Raw genomic sequence first — 23178 nt, forward strand, 5'->3', positions numbered from 1 at the left:
GCTAAAATTTGTTTAAAAATATAAATTGCAAAAACTTTTTGACTTTGTTAAATAAAAACCTGTGTTGTAGAGAAAATAAAAAAATATAAATATTGAAATAACAAGCCATAGTGTCAATATTAGCATGGTAAAAGTGTTTCAAAATGCATTTTACACTAGTTAAGTTGTTTTGCATTCATTAGTTTTCAAAAAATGTACGATTTGACGAAAATAAAAATTTTAGCAAAAAATAAAACATTTTGCTATCGTATGATTTGCATTTTAAACATCGAAAATTTTCAAAAATGCGAAAGATTTCTAAATCAACCCCAACATGCTAAAAATGATTCTAAACGCAGGGAAATGCATTTTAAATTGATTTCAGCTGATTGCAGACAAAAACATTTTATAAAATTTGTATCAGCCTAAACAACTTGATTGCAAAAAAATAAAAGAGAAAAAAATGTACGGATATGAAGGGAAATAAAAGTTTTCCCAGCCTTAAGCTGAATTAAAAAAAAAGAAAATTCCCTCTAAAAAACTTGATTGCAAAATAATCAAAGAAGAGCAGAATCTACATCCCATCTTAAGGTTGAATTTGAAAAAAAAGCAAGGAGAAAGCATAAAAAAGCCAAATTGTCAAATATTTAAGAAGGCCAAAATGTGAATCTATTGAGAAATTTTTCTTTCTTCAAGCTAAATTTTGAGTGAAAGGGAAATGGGAAAAACTCATTTGTCGAATAGTTTAAGAGTACATCAGAATATATAAAATGTAGAACATTTTTCCTTCTTTAAGTTAAATTTTAAATAAAGGAAAGGAAAGTTTAATTTAAAAAACTATTTTTCCATAAAATTTTAACAGGAAAAAAAATGTAAAGCTTCAAAGAGATTTTCCCTACTTTAACAATTTAAGGCCTGAATTTCGAAAAAAAACATGTTTTTATATGATGATGGGAAAATTACTTTTGGGACCAGACGAAAATTAATTGATTTTTGGGTCAATGTGACCCATCGGACCTGAAAGGGTTAAACTATTTTTTTTAAGCTTAATTGCAAAATATTCAAAGAAGGGAAAAAATAAAATTTATTAGAGGAAAATTATACAGATTCTTGACCAACTTACCATGCAAAAAAAAGCTAGTAATAATTAATCATGCCAAACGTTCCTGATGCCTTGGACCGATTATACCAAACGTCCTTCTCGAAAATCCTTTATGCCAAATGGGGTACACCCAAAAATAATAAAACCGTAACAGTTGGAAAATATTCCAAAAATAAATTGAAATCCTATCAATGTCACCCCGGCTTACGATACCTGTACCCGTAGGTTACCACCATCAGGCCCGATCTGGCTACCAACAGAACTTTGAGCTCACCACCAGATGACATATCTGATGGCTCGGGATCTATCAAAATCTAATATCAACAGTTCAAAAAAGGTTAAGAAGCCAAAACCCGAGCAGATATTCTTCCACGTTACACTGTCATCAGACAATAGGATCGCATTGTTAAAAGGTGCAAGACATTTCTTTCATAATACAATTTTCTCTCTGCATTCTTTCTTTCCACTGGAAAGGCGTATATTATCATAGAAAAAGAATCAGTCGAATCTTCAACCCCGTTTCGAACGAGTTTGAACCTGGTATAGCTAGAGAACGCTTTAAATTTAGAATTCGTACCCTTCAACTGTGACGTATTTTATGTATTCCTGTGTTAGACCATGTTTAATTTTATGTTAGTTTTTGTTAGTCACTCTGTTCGACCTCAGCAAATAAACAAGATAATTATGTGTAATGCTTTTGCCTCAGCGAAACCGTTGATTTGCTCATCGAAACCGCTCCACGTTCCTTCCAAAGCTGCTCCCAAAAGTCCGACAACTTATCCAGCAACGTTTTTGCCTCCGGTTCGCCCAACCTCAACGGTCTCATCAGGTCAACCGCGTACGGGTAGCACCTGGCGCGATCGTACTGAATATCGTCCATCAGCGCATCGCTCAAGCCTTTCAACACCAGCGGATTTTCGTCGAATCGGACCATCTCCAGCGAGTGGGTGTTCAACGTGCGGAACACCTCGACGAAGCTTTTCTGCGTCAACAGCCGATTGAAGGACACGTCCAGCAGCTTCAACTTCCCGGCACTGGATCGCAGTGGAACCAGCAGTGTGGACAGTTCATCATCGGTGAGGCCACACTGGCTTAGATTCAGCGTGCTCAACATGTCGAACTCTTTCGTCTGAATCGCCACGGTTAGATTTGGCTTAAATTCCGCAAGCAAACCCAACTTACACACATTCAGCTCCGTCAAAATGCACATGTCCAACTTGGCAAACATGTACTCGATGGACTTTTTGTTGAGACTGTTTTCGGACACGTCCAGCACTTGGAGGCGGGACACGTCCAGCGGAGGACTGCCGTACGTCAAGTTTGTGATCATCGTCGACGCCAGTCGCAGCACCCGAAGCTGTGGCATCCGCTGGCAAATGCTGGCCAACTGGGGCATGCTCTGATCCAGCAGCGAACACCGACTGAGATCCAGCTCAGTCATGTAGATCATGTCCGGAAGCGACGCCAGCTTGGTGGCCATACTGAAGATGCTCTTCTGCGTTAGCGGGTTCATCGCGAGGTTCAACCGTTCCAAGTTCTTCAGCACCGGAAGCTTCTCGACGAAGCCCTGCAACTCCGCGTCCGTGAGCTGATTCATCGACAGGTTGAGCTCCCGCGTACTGCCCTGGCAGCCGATGGCTTGAAACAGGACGTCGAACTGGCGCGTGGTGCCCGCGAAAAAGTCTCGCTTCAGGGCGAGCTTACCCGTGTTTTCCATCAGGTTGAGCGCGCTCATCAACGCGGTTACGGGTTCTGGAATGATTACAAGCTGTAAATTTGACTTGGAGAGTTTTAAAGAGTATCGTCTTACCAAGATCGCGAAGCCGGCAGCTGTCCTCGTAGAACTGATCTCCCCGCAGCGAGGTGTACTCGATCACGTACGATTTGATGACCGGGTCGGTTTTTTCCAGCACGGTGGTGAGCGGTTCCGAATCCATGCACAGGCTGTTGTCCGAGCGCATCAGCTTCAGCATGGGTCGTTTGCCGTGTTTGCTGGAAAATTCGGGGAAGGACTGGTTAATTGAGTAGTTGAACATAAATTCCCTCATAATAGCAAACAATTGTTATATCACGACCAAAAATTAAAAAGATTAGACATTACAAAATTTAGACATTACAAATTTAAAACATTATTAAAAAAGATTAGGAAAAAATAAAAATTTGAAGTAATATTCACAACTAAAAAAATTAATACAAAAAAGAAGAACAAAAAAATATAAAACAGGGTGACCACTCAAATCCCATTTTCGAATTTCCGACTTTCTCCAGACATTTCCAGAATGCTCAAATAATAGGCATTTCTTATCTAAAAAATGATTTCAATCTAATCTAATCTAATCTAATCAGACCCTAGCGCAGCCAATCTTTCGAAGGGATCCTGGAGAGTGCCTTAGGTTAGATGACGCCTAGCACTCTTCTTGTCATTTATTAACATTTGTAGTGCGCCATTGCATCGGAATGCATTGAAACATCACAAGCGTTAAAGCGGCCAGGCCTACTGCGTAAAGCCGTATCGCAGAGATGACTCGTAATTGGGTTGAGTTTGAGCACTGAGTGTTCGAACAACAACACAATTCTGAATCGACAGGGGAGGAAGAAGCGTGGGGACACACCACCATACGCTCCAAGATTTGGTTGTATTCGTTGGGAGCACCATGCTAAGAAGGTTTGGTACTCCGGGACCCTCTGGGATGGGACATTGTATTTCCACGAATGCCCTGGGCACTATTTGCCGTGGTTATAGCGCCACAACTCGCTCTCTGTAACAATATTCCTAATTCCAGTCCACGCTCACCAAGTCGTCATAGCCTAGTGGTTAGCATTTTTGCTTACCAATCCAAAGGACGGGGGATCGAACCCCGCCTCGAGCGACTTAGATTTTTCGTTCATATTCATCATTTCAAATTTATGTGTTCTTAACTTTCTCGTTGGGAGCAGATGGGAATCGAACCCAGAACCATTCGCTTAGAAAGCGAACACCGTAACCAGTCAGCCACGGCCGCTCCGCTTATCTAAAAAATGATTTCAAATAAAAAAACTTTATATAAGAAACCAAAAAAAAATTCAATGAATTTAAAAAAAAATCCAAATATAGGCATTTTTTGTAAATACAGAAATTAAACAACAAATCAAAAAAAAACTTCAAAAATTGAATTTCATTATTATGGTTCAGAGTAGACACAAACAATTAGTCTTTGAAAAAATAATCGAAAGTTCAACAATACTTATAACTTCCATGTTATTTTATTTTATTTTTTTTATTTTTTTTTATTTTAAACTTAAAATATCGATCCTATTTTTTTTAAACTTTATCATCATTTTAAATCAAAGAATGATTAAAACATAATTGCTGTTTTATTCATTCAAAGGATTTAGAAAAATGTCAAAAAAATGTTTTTGCCAACTTCCCTTTTTAATTTTGTAAATTTTGATATTGAATTTTCTAATCAATGTTAATTTATCTCGTGGTCAGAATTTAACTGTTTGTTTTTTCAATGAAAACAATAAAAAAACTGATATGATTGTTTGTATTCCCACTTTTTATAAGCAAAATGTTTGATGAGACTATTTTTTTAAACAATTTTGCAATAACTCAAAATTTCTTGGATATTTTTTTTTGCAATTTCAATTTTTTCTTTATGTTTTAAAAACGTAATTTTTTTTTCAATTTTGGATTTCATTCGATAATTAAGTTTTCCGAAAACTGAAAATCAAGCTTTATCTATGGTAGGTAATTTACCCATTAGCAATAGCATTAGCATTTGGAGGACGCCCCACCACCGGAAGGCTCCACAACGCTTATCCCACTGTTTGGTGTGGTTGTGTTAGACCCTCATCCGGAACAATAATCCAACACGGGAGATACCATGTCTTCATCTTTTGATGAGTGTGTAATACAACCCAGGGCATAAGGGGGTCCTGGCCGGGTCCAAGCTATCCTCAGGGATTGGGAAGGATCGTTAGTAAACACCTATCTAAAGTGCGCAAGGACCCCTACGTCACCTTAGTGGTATAGATGTTTGTAGAGAGGTTTTGGACCCAATGTTAGTAGGAGAGGTAGAACCCTAGGATACACCTCGAAAGGCGTTGCGGGTTGGTTGTAACAGTATTCCTAATTCCAGTCTAGGCCCATCAAGTCGCCATGGCCTAGTGGTTAGCATTTTTGCTTACCAATCCAAAGGACGGGGGTTCGAACCCCGCCTCCAGTGACTTTGATTTTTCGTTCATATTCAGCATTTCAAGTATTTCTATGTCCTTAACTTTCTCGATGGGAGCAGATGGGAATCGAACCCAGAACCATTCGCATACAAAGCGAACACTGTAACCATTCAGCTACAGCTGCTCATCTATGGTAGGTAATTTACCCATACTCACAAAAACTTCAAGAGCAACATTTGGAAAAAAAAAATATTTTAAATTACTTAATGAATTTAGTTAAACAATTAATAATATTTACCAAAAAAGCCATTGCCACATTCAAGTTGGAATCTGTTTTCAAATATTCAATTATGTGACAAAATGAAATAGAATCTGTTATGCTTTATTTTTATATTAGTTTTTCATTAACTTTACCTCTTGTTTAATGAACAAAAATTAATAGCGATCATTTGATTCATAAAAAATATTATGAAAATCTGTGTCAAAGACCCAAATATTAATTAAGATTTTGAATGTCTTAAACAGCTTTTCCATACTCAATTTAATTGAAATAGTGAAAAGAACCTTAAATTTAAAGAAAGTTACTAAAGCAGAAATGAGTGACTTCAATTCAATTTGAAAATTGTACAAAATATTACAAAATTATTCAAAAAATAATTTTCAAACAAGTATGCTCAAAATTCCCGACTTTTTGACAAAAAATCACAAATTCCCGACTTTTTCCCGATTTTTTGCGGATTTTGGCGAATTCCCAACTTTTTCCCGACTTTCCCGATTTCCCGACTTGAGTGGCCACCCTGTAAAAATATAAAAATATAAAAATATACAAATATAAAAATATAAAAATATAAAAATAAAAAAATATAAAAATAAAAAAGTAGCTAGAGAAAGAATTTTGAGTGACAATGAATTGAATAAATTATTCCAGCATCTTTTTAAAGCTCCGGAAATAAAAGAGTCAGCCGAAAAAGTTTTGATTAATTTACAGTCCAGACTCGATTATCCGAAGGCCTAGGAAAAATTTACTTCGGATAATCGAATCAGGAAAAAAAACATGTTTCTTTGTTTCATTTTTAATTGTCGAGTTTACGTATGACCCCTAAATTACGTCAAAGTGATTTGAATTTTTAAATCCTAGATGGCGGCCAAAATGGCGGTGATGAAATATAAAAAAATGCATTTCCAGAGTTTTTTTTTGAATAGGTCCTATAAACTTATGGAAGACAATAGCTTATTGGACCTTTTTAAAAAAAGCTCAAGATTTTGTAATTAAATAGGCAATCAACTACATATTAAATTTTGACAAAACCGTTGTTGCAGAACTCGAATTTGATGTTAAAAGAAAGATTTTTTTTTCGTTCGTGATTCGATTATCCGAAGTCCCAAACCTTCGAATAATCGAGCCTGGACTGTATTAACTTTCATGTTTCCAACAAAAATCATTCAAATATTTGTCAAAAGAAAAAAATATCAACCTGTTGAAATTTAAAAAAAATCATTTACAAAACCAACTCACATTCCGTATCGCTTGGCCACCTCCTCGGCCAACCACCCGACGCTGAGGCCCATCTCCTGGTCCTGCTCGTAGTCCACATCAATCTGATCACCGTCCACCAGAACTCGCACCATCGACGGCGGCAACACCAAACCCGGCGTCGTCGTCGTCATCCCGCTCAATCGATTATCCCCGGACGACGATGCGACGCTCTCCTTGGACGGTGACATCAGCGTCCGCACGTCTTCCGGATCGTCCATCGCGGATCCGTTCGAACCGACCGAGCGGGAGCTCACGCTGAAGCCCGCTTCCAGCAGCGATCCCTGGTATCGGTTGCTGCCGGTCAAGCTCTGCCGGTGAGATTTCGACTGGTTGGAAGGTGCGCGGGAGAAGCTCCGGTTGGAGGCGCTCATCAGGATCTGGTTGGCGTCCGGAGCGGGGTCAAGGGAAACGCTTCGCTGCCGTGCGCGGTTCGACCCGTTGCTGCTGGCGACGGACTTTTGCGGGGATACGAGGTCCTCCAAGCTGCGACGGGATGATTTAACTGATGGTTCGGAATAGTCCTTGTCGGAGAGGAATTTCTGTCGCTTTGTGGCGGGATTCACATCTGCCACCAGCCAGTCGTCGCCGACCTCTTCGCGGCGCATGTGGGCGGTTCGCTTGGACGGGGCCGGGTTGGGGTCCTTCAGCGGAGACAGTTGAGCGTTGGTGCGTTTGCGAACCGCTTCGATCGCGGTTTGGTAGTCGAATACGCCGGGTTTTGAGGCGCGAAGTCGGATCTGCTCTTCCGGTTCCGAGTCGGACGACAGGCCGGACGAGTCCGAGCGCACCTCGGGAAGCGGTCGGCGTTTGGACGGTTGTTTTGCGGAGTTGCGAACGGTCGAGCGAGCTGATCGTGTTTCTTCATTTCCAGACTCGGAGCCCGAACGAATGGGTTGGATTGCTCGGCGACGGGTTGATCGACCGGCTGGCTGTGAGTCGTTGAGAATTGCATCGGGAACGGTTGCCGATTCGTCTGGTTTAACAGCGGCCACATCGAAATAGCCCTTGATTCGGTGGTAGATCGTGTTGTAATACGAAATGATCTCGGGAGCCAGTTTTTTCTGGACGCCTTCGAACCAAAGCTGCAGCACGTTCAACGTGGTATCGCCGGAGTCGGTTCGCTGCGTACAGTTTGCTCCGCGATCAAGCAGCAGTTCCACCACTTCCAAGTTCCCGTTGGAGCAAGCGTCGTACAGCGGAGTGATTCCATCGCAGCTGGTACCACCTTTGTCGTTGATGTACGCTCCTCGATCCAGCAACAGGTCAACGATTTCCTTGTGGCCATGAATGCAGGCCTCGTGCAACGGCAACCAACCGGCGTTATCGCGGACGTTCACGGGATGGCCTTGATCAAGCAGCTTTTGCACGAGTACAAAGTTACCGCCGATGCACGCCTGGTGAAGTTGCGACTCTCCCTTGTTGTTCTTCTTCACCTTGAAAGTGGTTCCCCTCTTTCGGGTATTCTTACCCTCCAGCGATTTATCCAACGGCTTCGGTCTCTCATCGTCCGAATTGGACAGCTCGGCCAAGTCGACGTCCTCGCCAATTTCCAGCGAATTGATGGCGTACTCAATCGAAGTTTCCGTTTCATCCTGAGTGTCCGAATCGTCACTGTCCTCAGCGACGCTGTTCTCCAAGTCCATACCCATCCCGGTGGCCTCCTTTTCAAGCCGTTCCGCCATCATTTCCATCCCTTGCCGCTTAAGCATCGCAACGCAGCGCTTAATCGCTACCCGTTCCTTCGGAAGCGACTTGAGCTTCTTGGCCTGCGCACGAGCGCGCTGATAGATTTCGTCCACCTCGTTCCAGGGCTTCTTCTGCGCCTCAAACACGTCCGCAATGCTCAACAGCGTATTGTACGCCTCCTCCGGGTCATCGTCGATCAACTCGTACTCCTGCCACAAATAAACCAACGCATCGTCGTACTGCTTGTTGTCCTTGTACGTCTGGTACAGACTGACGTAGATCGGGATCAAATCGCGATCGGCTTCCCCCGCGAGCTGCGCACACTCCAGCATTTTCAGATAGTAGTCGATGGCCTTCGCGTAGTTCTCCAGCTTGCAGGCGCCGTCTCCCATCCGCTCGTACAATCCCTTCTTCTTTCTGTACTCTTCACTGCCGGTCATGATCAACTCGTCCTCGACGCGACAAACCGCCACCAGCACTTTCAACCGGCGTTCGATGTTGTCCGCGTCGGTCGCGACCGGCGTCCGCAGCTTGTACGCCTGCTTCAGCGCTTGGCGAGCGCTCTGAAAGTCGCCCGTCTTGATCAGAATGTCCGCCTTGGTGATCAACGTCTCGCACATCTTGGTGGCCTTATTTTGCAGCCGGGACGCAACTTCCAGCGCTTCCGAGAGGGCTTTCAGTGCTCGTGCGTGATTGTTCAGCTTCGAGTTGAACAGCAGCGCCGACGTGGTGTAACACTGGTGCAGCAACTCGGTCAGGTCGTTGTTCTCGGCGAGCTTCGTCGCCTTCTGCATGTACTCGGTGGCCTGCTCCCAGTTGCCCTGGTGCTCCTTCGTCACGCCCAGATTCAGCAGAGATCTCGCTTCCATGTCGACCTGCTCCAACCGCCCAATGCTCTTCAACTCCCGGCTCAACTTCAAACTCCGTTCGAATGACCTCTCCGCCTCCATCAGTGGTTCCATCGCTTGTTCGAGCTTCTCGCAGCTCTGTCCCTTCATCAGAAACGTCCGCCCAATCGTAACGTGAGCCCTCTGCACCTCAACGTGGTCCTTTTCCTGTTTCGCAATGTCCAGATAGCTTCGATCGTACTGCAGCGCCTTTTCAAACTCTCCCAGCATGTTGAACTGCTCGCCAATCATCCGGTGCGCCCGGCCCAGTTCCATTTGCATTTTCAAGTTTTGGAACGCTTTGGCCACCAGCTTGTACTCGATGAGTGCCTTTCGGTGTTCACTTTGCTCGTGGTACATCTCGCCCAATTTCCGGCATGCCTCGGCCAGCAGGAGCAGGTTTCCAGCTTCGGAGGCCTTTTTCTTGCGACGGAGCAGTCCTGAAAGAAGTAATGTTAGCATAAGGATTTAACTGTATTTGTAGTGGTTATTGCACTCGATCGTAATTTTTCAGCGGTAAGTCGCAATCTGTAGATTGAGGTCATTCGATCGAAATTTCTTGATCTACAATCGACAAATTACGACTGAGGATCGAAGAATTCTCGAGTTGTTTGGACTTGTTTTCAAAATATCCAAAGTATTTTTTTTTATATATAAAACAATTAATTCAGAAATTATAAAAAAACATCAAAATTTAAACACTTTCAAGATTAAAATTTTTTAAATTCAGAAACCAAACAAATTCAAATATTTTAATAAAATTTCCAAATTCAATAATTGAAAAGTTAAAAATAACGGAAATTTATAAATGCCCAAACTTTTCAAAAATGTCTAAAATACCTAAACTATGATTTTGTTTGATTTAAAAAAAAGCCGGGACCCGTGGTGTATGGGTAAGCTCTCACCCAACCGGCCTGGGTTTGATCCCAGAAGGTCCCTGTGGCAAATTTTGAGACGAGATTTGTCTAATCACGCCTTCCGTCGGACGGGGAAGTAAATGTCTTCGGCAGAGGTATTTCGTGGAATTAAAAAAGGGCGAATTAAAGTTTAAACGCGAAAGTAAAAGTTTTATTTGAAACGACTTGTTTTCCGGTTGGAGTCACTTTTAGGAATGATCAAAAAATGGCGCGCCTCGCGCGTCGCTGCTCCAACTCTCCACACGCTCTCTACACACTGCTGCCAACGTACGATTAACGGGCCAAGAAGCGTACATCAGCAGAGGTGGTAACGTTGTTGTCTCCACAACACTCCTCCTCAACAACGGTTGCCACCGTTCGACGACAATCCCAGCATGGCCGAAAACTTCCGCTGCTTGATGGTACCCAACGGCTTAGTTAGTACGTCAGCGGCCATCTCATCCGTAGCACAGTATTCCAGCTTAAGCACGCCACGATCACACAGTTCCTTGACGAAGTGCTCGCGCGTTTCGATGTGCTTCGAACGACGACTTGACCGCTCAGAGCCGACAAATTTTATACAGCTCTGGTTGTCCTCCAGCATCCGGGTGGGCTCCTCCTGGCGATCGCCCATCTCCTCCAGCAAGCCTCGGAGCCAAATCAACTCCTGACTTGCCTCGCTCAGCGCCACGTATTCGGACTCCATCGACGAAAGGGTAACGCAAGCTTGCTTCCGGCTAGCCCACGACACCGCTCCACCGCCGTAACAGAAAGCGTACCCGGAGGTAGACTTCCTCGTACTTACGTCGCCAGCCCAATCCGCGTCAGTGTAGCCGATCAGACCACCGCCAGCTTTGCTGTACACCAGCCGCCAGTCTCGTGTCGCTTTGAGGTATCGTACGACACGTTTGGCCGCCACGTAGTCCGCCTGCGTAGGCGCTTCCACCTTCCGGCCAAGTATTGCTGCGCTCACGGCAATGTCTGGTCGCGCACACACAGCAATGTACAGAAGGACGCCGACAAGGCTTCTGTACTTCGATCCATCGGGTAGCGCTTCGGTCGTGTCCTCCACCTTGACGAATCCGGCTTCCATCGGTGTCTTCGCTCCCTTCGCATCGCAGAGGCCGAACTTCTCCACAACACGATCGATGTATCCGCTCAGACACACGCTGTAGTTTCCGTTTTCGCACCCAATCTCCATCCCCAGGAAGAAGTTCAGGTCGCCCAGGTTGGTGATCTCGAATTTCTGCTTCAACGAATCGTACACTGCGTCGACGAGCTTCTCGTCTTCAGCACCAACCATAATGTCGTCTACGTAAATCAGCAGGAACACCCTCTTTCCGGCCTCGACCTTCAGGTAAAGGCAATGATCCGCGCTGCTCGGCTTGAAACCCATCTCTTGGAGAGCACCGTCCAACTTCTGGTTCCAACAGCGCGCCGACTGCTTGAGTCCGTAGATGCTTTTCTTCAAACGACAAACGTAGTGCTCCTTGCCTTTCACCTCGTAACCAGGGGGCTGCTTCATAAACAAAATCTGGTCGAGCTCTCCGTACAAGTAGGCGGTTTTTACGTCGAAGTGTTTCAAAACCATTTTGTTCCGAGACGCCAGAGCCAGCAGCACGCGAAGCGTTGTGTGGCTCGTCACCGGTGCGAAGACCTCGTCGTAGTCTTGTCCGAACTTCTGCGAGTATCCCTGCGCAACCAGACGTGCTTTGTACTTCGTTACTTGCCCCGCCGAGTTCCGCTTCAGCTTGTACACCCAGCGGCTACCGACCGCCTTCCGATCTGTAGGTAACTCGACCAAATCCCACGTTCCGTTGTCCGAGTGTGACTTGAGCTCGTCCAGCATGGCAGCATTCCACTGCTCTTTCTCCCGGCAGGTGATGGCTTCGTGCAGAGTCCTGGGTTCGATCTCCTCCTCAAGGGCAGCAGCGGTTGCGTACGCTTCTTCAATCAGTCGAACCGGAGCAATTCCTTTGGTCGACCGTTTCGAGCGCCGTGCGATTTCGTCCAACGGGAAACCGTGAAAGGATTGTTCCCCATCAGATGCACTTTCGTACTGCGTTGCCTCGAGATCCGGTTCAGACTCTCCATCTGATCCAGCGGGCGTGGTCCCCGCATCCTTGTCCTGTTCCTCGGGTGCCGGCGGCAACACGAGTGGGACGCTGACGGTGTCAGCTGCTTTCGGTGCGACCTGCTTGACCGCTTCCTTCACGGTACACAGCTCAAGAAATTTGGCATCTCGGCTGACCGTGATACACTCCGTCATCAGGTTTACGAAACGGTACGCCTTGCGCCCCTCCGCGTAGCCCACGAACACTAGCTTCTCCGATTTCATGTCGAGCTTTCGCCGTTTCTCCTTCGGGACATGAACGTACGCTTGCGATCCGAAGATCCGGAGGTGACCGTACGACGGCTTTTTACCGTGCCACAGCTCGAAGGGAGTACTGTCCACCGACGACGATGGCAAACGATTCTGCAAATAAATCGCCGTACAGATCGCTTCGCCCCAGTACGTTTTGCCCAGCCCAGACTCCGCGAGCATGCACCGAACGGATTCCACCGCGTACCGGTTGCGCCGTTCCGCCACCCCGTTCTGCTGCGGTGAGTAGGGGGCCGTTTGCTCGTGTACGATGCCGTTGTCCGCAAAAAACTTTTTCAGAGAAGTGCTCGAGTACTCACCGCCTCCATCCGATCTGATCGCCTTGGGGTAGTTGCCAAATTGGTTCTTCACCAAACTGCAGTATTCGCGAATCCGTTCCGCAGCATCGGACTTCTTCGGCAACAAGTAGACGACCGTGTAGCGGCTGTAGTCGTCCACCATGGTCATGAAGAAACGGTTGCCGTGCGGGGTTTCAACCTCCATCGGACCTCCCAGGTCGGTGTGTACTAGTTCTCCAACGGCAGTCGCTCGACTCGTCGATTTCTTCGGAAACGAGCCCCGGCTCATCTTCCCTTCGCAGCACGAACCGCACACAGACTCCACGTCGCAACGATCCAACTTCAGCCCGTGGCCAAGACCGTCGCGCACGATCTTCAGCACAGCTTCCGGGTCACGATGCCCGAGCCGACGGTGCCACAAATGCAAGCACGAGTCACCGTGCTTCGCTCCGGCCAGCAGCGCTTGCTCCGGAATCTGCTTCAGGTGATAAAGGCCGCCCTTCCGAACGCCAATCAACACCACTTTTCCTCTTTGCAGCACCTTGCAGCCAGCCTTGTCGAACACCACTTCAAAGCCCAGATCAGCAATCTTGCTGACCGACAGCAGATTTCCGGCGAGCGACGGGACGTGGTACACGTTGGCCAGCGTGACGTTCTTCCGGATGCCATCCCCGTCCACGGAGATCAGCCGACCGGTTCCCATGCCGACCGCCTTCGTACTCTTCCCGTCCGCGAGCAAGATGGTCGATTCGCTCGACCCGTCCAGCTTCTCCAAGATAGATGCGTCGTTCGTCATGTGGGATGTGGCCCCCGAGTCAAAGTACCACACTCCTCCCTCTTCGGCTTTTCCAGCCAGCAAACACACATCACTATCTTCTGCCAACACTGCGACCTTCGCTTTCTCAGCGCTTTCCTTCTTCTGCTCAGCTGCCCACTTCTTGCAGTCGCGCTTGAAGTGTCCTTCCTTCTTGCAGTAGTAGCACACTTTTTCCTTCTTCTTCTTTTCACTTTTCTTGTCACTCACTGCACTCGAGACCAGCGCCTTTTCCTCTCTGGCCTCCTCCTGCCGCCGCCGCCGACCTTCGTCCAGCAGCCTGCCCTTGACGAAATCGACCGTCAGATCCTTATCCGGTCGACTTTCCAACGCCACTAGCAGGCCCTCGTACGACTTGGGCAGGCTCGCCAACATCGCCGCCACGAACGACGAATCCGAAACCTCCTCTCCCAGCGCCGTCAACCGCAGCCGCAACGCAGTCAGCTCGTTCAGGTGTTCCGCCATGGACCCCCCTTCCGACAGCCGCGTCGTGTAGAGGGTGCGCCAGATGTGGATTTTCCCCGTCAAGGAAGACCGTTCGTGGTAATCCTGGAGTGTGTCCCACATCTCTTTCGCCGTTTCCAGTCGCATCACATGTAGAAGCTGGCTGTCGTCCAGCGCAAGGCCGATGGCAACCTTGGCCTTTTCGTTTTTCTGCGCCCAGGCACCATCCGCATCTGTCGTCGGTCTTGCCGCACTCACTGCGCCCCACAGTCCGTCACGCGACAGGACCAGCTGCATCTTGAACTTCCAGATTGTGTAATTCTGGTCGTTCAATTTTTGCATCGAACTTTGCACATTGTCCGCCATCTTGCTTTTTGCACGCACGAACAAGTCCAGTCCGAACCGATCCGACTTTCCGAACTCCGAACCACTTCCGCGAGAAAAAACTTCGAATCCGCGCACTTTCCGCGATTACCGGGCCCAAAACCTCTTCGGCAGAGGTATTTCGTGGAATTAAAAAAGGGCGAATTAAAGTTTAAACGCGAAAGTAAAAGTTTTATTTGAAACGACTTGTTTTCCGGTTGGAGTCACTTTTAGGAATGATCAAAAAATGGCGCGCCTCGCGCGTCGCTGCTCCAACTCTCCACACGCTCTCTACACACTGCTGCCAACGTACGATTAACGGGCCAAGAAGCGTACATCAGCAGAGGTGGTAACGTTGTTGTCTCCACAACAAAATGTTGGCTTCGGTCTAATCTTAGAGGTTATTTCGTTAGCTCAGTCCAGGCGTAGCAGTCGTCTCCCTGGGTCCTGTCTCGGTGGAGTCGCTGGTAGGCAGTTGGACTAACAATCCAAAGGTCGTCAGCTTGAATCCCGGGATGGATGGAAGCTAAGGTGTAGAAAGAGGTTTACAATTGCCTCAACAATCAAGCCTTCGGGCACCTAGTTTCGAAAAGGAATCTCGCAATCGAGAACGACAGCGGAATACTGTAGAGCAAATAATTTGATTTGATTTTGAATTAAAAATAATCTGTTTGACCGTTGCAAATATTTTCCAAAGTTTATGTCGTCACGACCCCCTCCCTCTACCTTTTCCCCCTTCAAAGTTGGCCCCAAAAATGAGAAAAATCAAGGGGCAAAAAAATATTTTTTCTAAAGATTTCTATGACTTTTATGAAAATTTAAGTTTAACCAGTTGAAATTTATACTTATATTCATAAGTACTAAAAAGAGGAAAAATTACAAAACTTCAAACAATTTTAAAATCTTAAAAATTCAAAAATATTTTTTTTTCTAAATATTTGACATTAAAAATATCAAAAATTATCATCAACTGCAAAAATAAAAATCAAAAGTTTAGAAAAAAAGGCTTGAAAGTTTCCAAATTATAAATTTTAAGAGAATGCATGGCGAAAAGTCATACAAACCTTGTTTCTTACATCCTAAGTTTGCAGTTCTTTTTTGCAAAGTTATTAAATTTAACAAATTCCGTATTAACTTTTTGATAAAGCAAATCCGTTGGTGTAAACAAGCAGCCTATCCCTTTCTTACTCAACGTGAACTGTCACTAGAGCATGTGGGATAGACTGCTTGTTTACATCTACAGATTCACCTGATTAAAAAGTTAATTCGGGATTTGAAACAAAAGTTTATAAAAAAATATTTAGGTGCAATAACTTTTAAAATAACTCACGCTGCTCTTCCACGTCGTTTTCGGAACTCATTGCAGCGTATCTCCCGGCGTTTAACTACAAATTTCTTCGCAAATATCACCAGGCACCACTAATCACTCTAATTTCATTTCCATACTGACAAAAATCAGTAAACTTTCCCGAAAAATCGCAGATTTTTACAAAATTCACGTCCTTCGAAACCATCTCAAATTGCAAAGAACAACACGGCCCGAAATTTCGCGCGGTTTTCCAACTTTGGACAGCCCCGCGTTGTCAACAAATGTGCGAGCGTGAAGTGAGCCCTGATGATTACCGGAAGCACAAACGTTACAAACCGTTACGGAGCATGTCGGTTAGCATCTCTTTCACGAGTGTTTTTGCACAAGGGGAACGTCGATGGGGTTTTGGTTAGCAAATTCTATCGTGAGAATCAACAGTGCAACATGGTTTTTTTTTAAACTTTTTATCACAGACATTGTCTGTGTTTTTATCAAGTTGATTCAAATTGGATCCTAAAGCTCTAGGTAAAATTAATTTTAAAAGTCCACTTAAAATCCTTTGCGGTCGTACAAAGGCTCATTGTATTCAGAAAAAAAACCAGAAAAATCATTGTAAACAATAATATCACAAATTTAAGCTTAATAATTAAGCAAAACATTGTAAAAGGACCGAAGTCAAAAATGTAAACAGACGGGATTTTTACTGCAAACGATGCCTTTAGTCTTAAACTACCACTACATATCGAGAAAACCATAAAAAGAATGATTTTTATGTGAAAAAAGTAACATTTTACAAAAGGCCAAAGTTTATTACGTTTTGTTTATTTTCAACTTCCACATAGATTCTTTGATTCAAAGGTCCAATATGGAAACTGATTTGTTTTGTTTTCGAACCCGTGTTCGTCTCAGGGACAAACACAATGTTGTTCAAAACAAAGATCGAAACAAAGCTTGGCCCTTGGTTTCAAAATGGTGAAACAAGCGATTTTTACTTAAAATAATATTTCTCGTATATTTCTGGTCAATTCCTATCCCGTCAAGATGTGCAACATTGTGATTCTTCTAAATAGCTACACATTAAATACAACATACTTTTATTAAATTTCATTCACTAGCGCAAAAATCTTTGATTACCGGATAAATTTCTTCGGATCGCTATCCCGTGTCGCAATGTTTGGTCGTTTCAGGTTATTTCGTTTCGACGATCGTGCCCAAAGCACTTAGCGCTGAAGGTACACTTTTTTCCCAGGGTGAGCCGCTCATACCATCGAAGCCTCCAGCCCGTAGGAAGCATTCCGCAGTTCGACCAAGACGGCCAAATGATTTTCCGGCTTCGATGCTGGTGGCCCTAAGTCTCGATACTAAGGGAAGCCGAAAATACCCGACGCCTTGTTGACCGATTCTGTGATGCCGGCGATTCGATGGACACCTTCCAATAAAACAGGACGTTCAGTTTGGGCCCAGATCCGACGAAACATTCTCACCCGTTGCAGCTTGCAGCGAAAAATTATTGCCATTGGCACATCTGAAATGAAGTGGAGATTAATTAAATAACATCGGCAAAAATCAAATTGTAGAAAATCTTACCGTGGGACGTCTCCGGTGTAACTCTGATTGGAAAATCGATTATGCACACCAAGATGCACACTTCAATATCGCGATCAGACTTGTATTTCACTCAAAAATACTTTAAACTGGCCGCGGCAAGTGAAAAAAAGCTTTAAAAACTAATAAAATTACTTTGCTTGCAAAAGACCAAACAGCAAAGCTGATTCTGTTTTGATTTGGCCTGCTTGGCCAAAAACAAAAGAACAACAAAAACAAACCGTCATCCTGTCTGGCCCAGGGACCATGTGGAAAACGAAACTGTCAATGTTTACAAAGGCGCTAAAACGCAAAGGGCTGAATACAAGGGAATGATGAAAAGAGAGGAATCACAAATCCGTATAAATAATTTCAAGGTTTTTCAGGTGTTAACCGAAAACGCGATCAAAAATTAAAGTTGAAGAATAAGGCTTTTAACTGCTTATTTAATTGTCGGTGTACAGGACGCCGCACTGTATAATCATTTTCTGACGTACATTCAATTTTGCAGTCCAAACCCAGTCATTGAATTGGAAAAATATTTTTTTTTGATGTATTCTTTTCTTGATTTGTGTGCACCTTCGTCGAAGACCAAGATTGTTTACTTTTTGCTCTTTGGTTTGACAGTCTTGGTCTGACAGATTTGGTCTGACAGCTTTATCATGGATTTTGGTCTGGTCTAGGCGGGGGATAGGACACATCACCTTTCTGGCTGAATACGATCCCACACGAGTAAAACAATCGTTCGGGGCTTATGTTCTTTTTTCATCAATTTTATCGTAATAATTGAATTTTTCCATCAATTTTTGTTTAAGGATGCATAACTATACCATTTTTACAAATGCTGTGTAAATCATTTTCGCAGTTTGCTTAATTGGTTTGAAATAGGAATTGAAAAACTAATTGCAAATTTCATTCTTGTTTTTCTCAATGTTTTGAAAAATGACAATGGCCGTTTTACAATGTTATTATTCAAGCTTAAGCTATTCATTGGGTACTAAAGCCCTATGTCAATTTTCATGTACAACGAAAAAAAAAAACACGATTAAAAACCATTTTTAATCACTTTTTTTCATTTTAATGCAAAAAAAAATGACAAGACAACATTTTTTCGATGGATCAACTATGGTTCCCTTGGAACGATCTGTCAAGTAGGAATTTTTCTGTCAAGAAGGACCGCGAGGTTAATTTTTCCAAATTGATTTAAAAATCCATTTTAAACTGTTTGTGGTCGTACGAAGGGTCATTGTACTCAGAAAAATAAGCTTTATCGCTATAAACAATAATATCCGCAATCTAAGCTTCATTTGAGGACCCAATTTGGCCAGCGATTAAATTTAATTTAGGTTCAAATTTAAATATCTTTCAACAGAAGTTAAACGGTCACAATAATATAATATGGTGTACATTTACTTTTATGTAAGGTATGCTGCCGTTCTACGCATAATTGTCCCATGTTCAAAAAAGTGCAACTGATAAAAACGCGATTGAGATTTTTCGATCGATTTTTGTGTTTCTACGCATAATTGTCCCGTGGGTTCTTATTCGTTCTGTGTCCCCAATCGCCCCAGTTAGTAGTTTATCATTCTTATTTACGATCCTGTTACTATACAGTATGTAAACAAGACTCAATGCTTCGTATAACTAATGATTCCGTGAAAGAAAATACTTGGTGGGACAATTATGCGTAGAAGTGTAACGATGGGACAAACAGACTTGGTGTTGTTTTTGATGAGTTTCCGAACAAAGTACTAGATTTTATGGGTTTTTCGAAAAGTATACGACAAAATAAACTTAAAAATGTCAAAAGGTCAAAATCGTCAAAAAATGACATGGGACAATTGGGTCCTAAAATGAAGCTTAGATTGCTGATATTATTGTTTACAGCGATAAAGCTTATTTTTCTGAGTACAATGACCCTTTGTACGACCACAAAGTGTTTAAAATGGATTTTTAAATCAATTTTGGAAAATTAACCTCGCGGTCCTTCTTGAGAGAAAAGCTCCTACTTGACAGCACGTTCCAAGGGGACCGTAGTTGATCCATCGAAAAAATGTTGTCTTGTCAAAAAAAAATTTTGCATTAAAATGAAAAAAAGTGATGAGAAATGGTTTTTAATCGTGTTTTTTACCGTTGTACTTAAAAATTGACATAGGGCTTTAGTACCCAATTCTATCGTGAGAATCAACAGTGCAGCATGGTTGCTTTTAAAACTTTTTATCACAGACATTGTCTGTGTTTTTATCAAGTTGATTCAAATAGGATCCTAAAGCCCTACCTAAAATTGATTTTAAAAGTCCATTTTAAATCCTTTGCGGTCGTACAAAGGCTCATTGTACTCAGAAAAACCTGAAAAATCATTGTAAACAATAATATCACAAATTTAAGCTTAATTTTAGGACTATTCATTGGGTATTGAAGCCCTATGTGAATTTTTATGTACAACGGTAAAAAACTCGATTAAAAACCATTTCTGATCACTTTTTTTTCATTTTAATGAAAAAAAATTACAAGACAACATTTTTTTATGGATCAACTATGGTTCCCTTGGAACGAGCTGTCAAGTAGGAACTTTTCTGTCAAGAAGGACCGCGAGGTTAATTTTTCCAAATTACAGGACAACATTTTTTTATGGATCAACTATGGTTCCCTTGGAACGAGCTGTCAAGTAGGAACTTTTCTGTCAAGAAGGACCGCGAGGTTAATTTTTCCAAATTGTTTAAAAAATCCATTTTAAACTGTTTGTGATCGTACAAAGGGTCATTGTACTCAGAAAAATAAGCTTTATCGCTGTAAACAATAATATCAGCAATCTAAGCATCATTTTAGGACCCAATTTGGCCAGCGATTAAATTTAATTTAGGTTCAAATTTAAATATCTTTCAACAGAAGGTAAACGGTCACAATAACATAATATGGTGTACATTTACTTTTATGTAAGGTATGCACTTCGGAAGAAACCAGTCAAGAAAAATTGCAAATGGACAGCTGCGGTAGCGAAAGCAAACCAGAGAGGGTGAAGAAAAGCCCCAAGAAATCGTTTCCTCTCCTTTGTTCTGCTGTTCGTGCTGCCATTTCTTGCGAGGAGCGTATTAGCCTTCGACAGATTACTTCCCACTGAGAAATGTTACGAGTCGTAACTTACGACCCGATGAGTCTGATGGTAGAATATCGACGTTGTTATCGACCTATTTTACAAAAAAGATACAATCGGTCACCACTTCGCTACAAAGAACTGATCTGACAATTTTAATGTGTATATTAATTTCGGTCTTGAGTAAAAATAACTTGAATGATCGTGATACAAATTTTGTCTGCGAATAAAATAACATATTTTAAAAGTTCTACATTTTATTGCTATCAACTCTTAAATCTACCAGCTAAAATACAGCATTCACTCCAGCCTCCCCCCACTCTGCTCTCCCCCTCCGAGCTCATCAACTTGAACCTTCCGAATCGAGTGCTGCTTTTTCCTCTTGTGCCGCAGCTTCGGATTCTTCGTGTCCTCAAACCCGTCCGCCTGCGATTGCTTAAACTGCTCCCACGGATGTTCCCGCACCACCCCCCGAGCATCGTCCAACTTCAACCCCTTCAGCCCCATGTGATCCATCCAGTGGTCCAGCTTAAGCTTGTAGCGATTGTACTCCAGCTTGAACTCCTCGCGACCCGCTCGGCGCGCATTTTTGTCGTACTTTTTGTCCATCTTTTCGCACTGCCTGTTGAACGCGTCCAAGTGCTCGAGAAACTTCTCGTTCGGCTTGAAGCGTTCCTGCTTGACGATTTGCAGGATTTCCGTCACGTAACGGAAGTTCTTCATGGCCGTGCCCTGCCGAAGCATCGCGCCGAGAATTTGAATGTTGACCCGCACTCCGACCTCCTCCATCTCCTTGAGCAGCGCCCGGGCCTCGTCCTGCGTTCGACAGCCGAGTGCGAGCACGCCGTACGTCACGATGTCCGGTTCCAAGCGGGCGGTCCGTATCATCGTGAGCACTTCGCGCGCGCCCTCATAATCGAACCGCATCGAGCGCTTCTTGATGAGGATGTTGAAGAAGTCAATGTCGCAGCGGATGCCCAACCGCCGGATGGTGGAGAGGACCTGCTTTTCGGCGACGGTGGTTGGTGGGACGACGTCCAGCAGTTCGGTCATCGTTTTGATGTCTGGTTGGATGTTTAGTTTTAGCATTTCTTCGAGGAAGTTGGACGCACCGCCGAGGAGAAGGAGTCGATCTTGTGGCTCGGTTACTTGGCCTAGGCTGACGAGACTTCCCAGGTGGGGACGACGCGATAGCAGGTTTGGGGTGCCTTCGGGGACGATTTCGTCACTTTGTTGGGTGGTTTGAAGTTCTTTGGGGGCGTCTGACGAGCTTTCTTCGATAAGTGCTGGTTCGGTTGATTCTTTTTGGGGAAGTTTTGGTTGGCTTTCGGTCAAGATTTGCTCGATAACCTGCGTGGTAGCGTCCAGATCTCCGAGGCCACAATCTCTCACTGATCGCAACAGTAGATTAAACGAATAAACATCCGGAACGGCCCTCATTCGGTACATTTTGTGCCACACGAGCAGCGCGTGCCGAAATCCAAACTCCGCATCGCTGATGCACGCTTGCAGCAGAAAGTTGAACGTATCCGTGTTGATGTTCAGCTGCTTCGCCTGCATCTCGTCGACCAGCGCAAACGCCGTCTTCAGATCCGCGCAACGCCCGTAAGCCTTGATCATGGCGTTGTAATTCGACTCGTTCGGTTCGTAGCCCTTCTCGATCATGATCTCGCGCAGTCGATTCGCCTTCTCCAGCCCGTCCCCCACGAACGGTGTGTTGGCGCAAGCGTTGAACAGCGACGTGTACGTTCCTCCGGTGACCTTCAGCCCGTGCTGCTTCATCTTGTTGTACAGCTGGAAGGCCTTCTTGCTGTACCCGACGCGGGCGCAACCTCCAATCACCAAATTAAACAGATAGTTCACCGGTTTGACCCGATCCTCCTTCATGCGCACCTCCAGCACGTCGATCGCTTCCTTCACGCGCCGGTTCTTCAGGTGTCCCTTGATTAGATCCGCGTACTGCTTCGTGCTCAACTTTTGCGACCTCGCCGGCAAGTTCTGCAGAAAGTTCTCCTCGCGCAAGTCGCCCTCGTCAAGCCGATCCGGTTCCGGGACGGACGGCGAGAGCGTGCCGAACGTGTCCGGGTCTTGTTTGGCCTCCAGCAGGGAGATGTCGTCGTCCCGGATGGTCCGGTTGAAGGCAGCGAAGGAGGTGTGAACTAGGCGGGCGGTTGGGAAAAGCCGGTTCAGAGTGGGTGGCAAACTGGTTAGGTCGCGTGAGATCTTGGCACGCAGCAGTAGATGGCGGCGAACTGTTCGAGCGATGAGGGAGGCCATTAGGAGGCGGTTAATTGCACTTTACTATTTTTTAAGATTAAATTAATCAAGTTTTTGTAAAATTTACGCGAAGATCCCTTTGAACTGCGAAGTTAACAAACACACGCGAGATTTGACGTTTCAAACTGCTCACATCTCTTGTTTTTTGGTTTGACAGCCTTTACAAATGTTGAAAAAGGGCTTGAAAAATTTCTAGATAAAAAAAATGTATAAAAATTAATCACACTCTAAAAATTTACCAAAATTTTCAATTTCAATAAAACATTAAAATTTGATTTTTTTTTATTTTTGCAAAAGTCCTTCTCATTTGTGACGCAAGCTTTTGTTCCGAAATCAAAATAAAAGCTTTTCTTTTATCTCTTGTCAGAACAAATTACAGTGAAACTT

At 44.2% G+C, this 23178-nt stretch overlaps 2 protein-coding genes and 1 long non-coding RNA gene across 3 annotated transcripts; all 3 read right to left on the minus strand.

Annotated features, from left to right (window-relative positions):
• Positions 1-1532: 1532 nt before the first annotated feature.
• On the minus strand, positions 1533-16039 carry LOC120427032 (tonsoku-like protein). The gene is made up of 4 exons (XM_039591858.2): positions 15858-16039; positions 6756-9789; positions 2892-3073; positions 1533-2833 (listed from the first exon to the last, which is right to left on the minus strand). The coding sequence occupies exons 1-4, from the start codon at positions 15886-15888 to the stop codon at positions 1764-1766; spliced, it is 4317 nt and encodes a 1438-aa protein (XP_039447792.1). The 5' UTR covers positions 15889-16039; the 3' UTR covers positions 1533-1763.
• A 1050-nt stretch (positions 16040-17089) lies between these two features.
• LOC120427179 (uncharacterized) lies at positions 17090-17743 on the minus strand. Its single transcript, XR_005606824.1, has 2 exons — positions 17424-17743; positions 17090-17361 (listed from the first exon to the last, which is right to left on the minus strand). It is a non-coding gene; the product is annotated as an uncharacterized LOC120427179 (long non-coding RNA).
• A 3022-nt stretch (positions 17744-20765) lies between these two features.
• On the minus strand, positions 20766-22896 carry LOC120427476 (pentatricopeptide repeat-containing protein 1, mitochondrial). Its single transcript, XM_039592345.2, has one exon. The coding sequence runs from the start codon at positions 22789-22791 to the stop codon at positions 20815-20817; it is 1977 nt and encodes a 658-aa protein (XP_039448279.1). The 5' UTR covers positions 22792-22896; the 3' UTR covers positions 20766-20814.
• Positions 22897-23178: the final 282 nt, after the last annotated feature.

This window comes from Culex pipiens, chromosome 3, assembly GCF_016801865.2.
Source record: "Culex pipiens pallens isolate TS chromosome 3, TS_CPP_V2, whole genome shotgun sequence".
NCBI lineage: Eukaryota > Metazoa > Arthropoda > Insecta > Diptera > Culicidae > Culex > Culex pipiens.

What these genes read in the sequence shown, in the direction of transcription:
- LOC120427476 (XM_039592345.2), bottom strand. Translation starts at nt 22,791, where the DNA reads ATGGCCTCCCTCATCGCTCGAACAGTTCGCCGCCATCTACTGCTGCGT.
- LOC120427032 (XM_039591858.2), bottom strand. Translation starts at nt 15,888, where the DNA reads ATGAGTTCCGAAAACGACGTGGAAGAGCAGC. An exon ending in GTGGCCAAGCGATACGGAAT is followed by an intron (nt 3,074 to 6,755) that starts GTGAGTTGGTTT and finishes CGAATTTTCCAG; the next exon opens with CAAACACGGCAAACGACCCA. An exon ending in CTGCCGGCTTCGCGATCTTG is followed by an intron (nt 2,834 to 2,891) that starts GTAAGACGATAC and finishes TAATCATTCCAG; the next exon opens with AACCCGTAACCGCGTTGATG.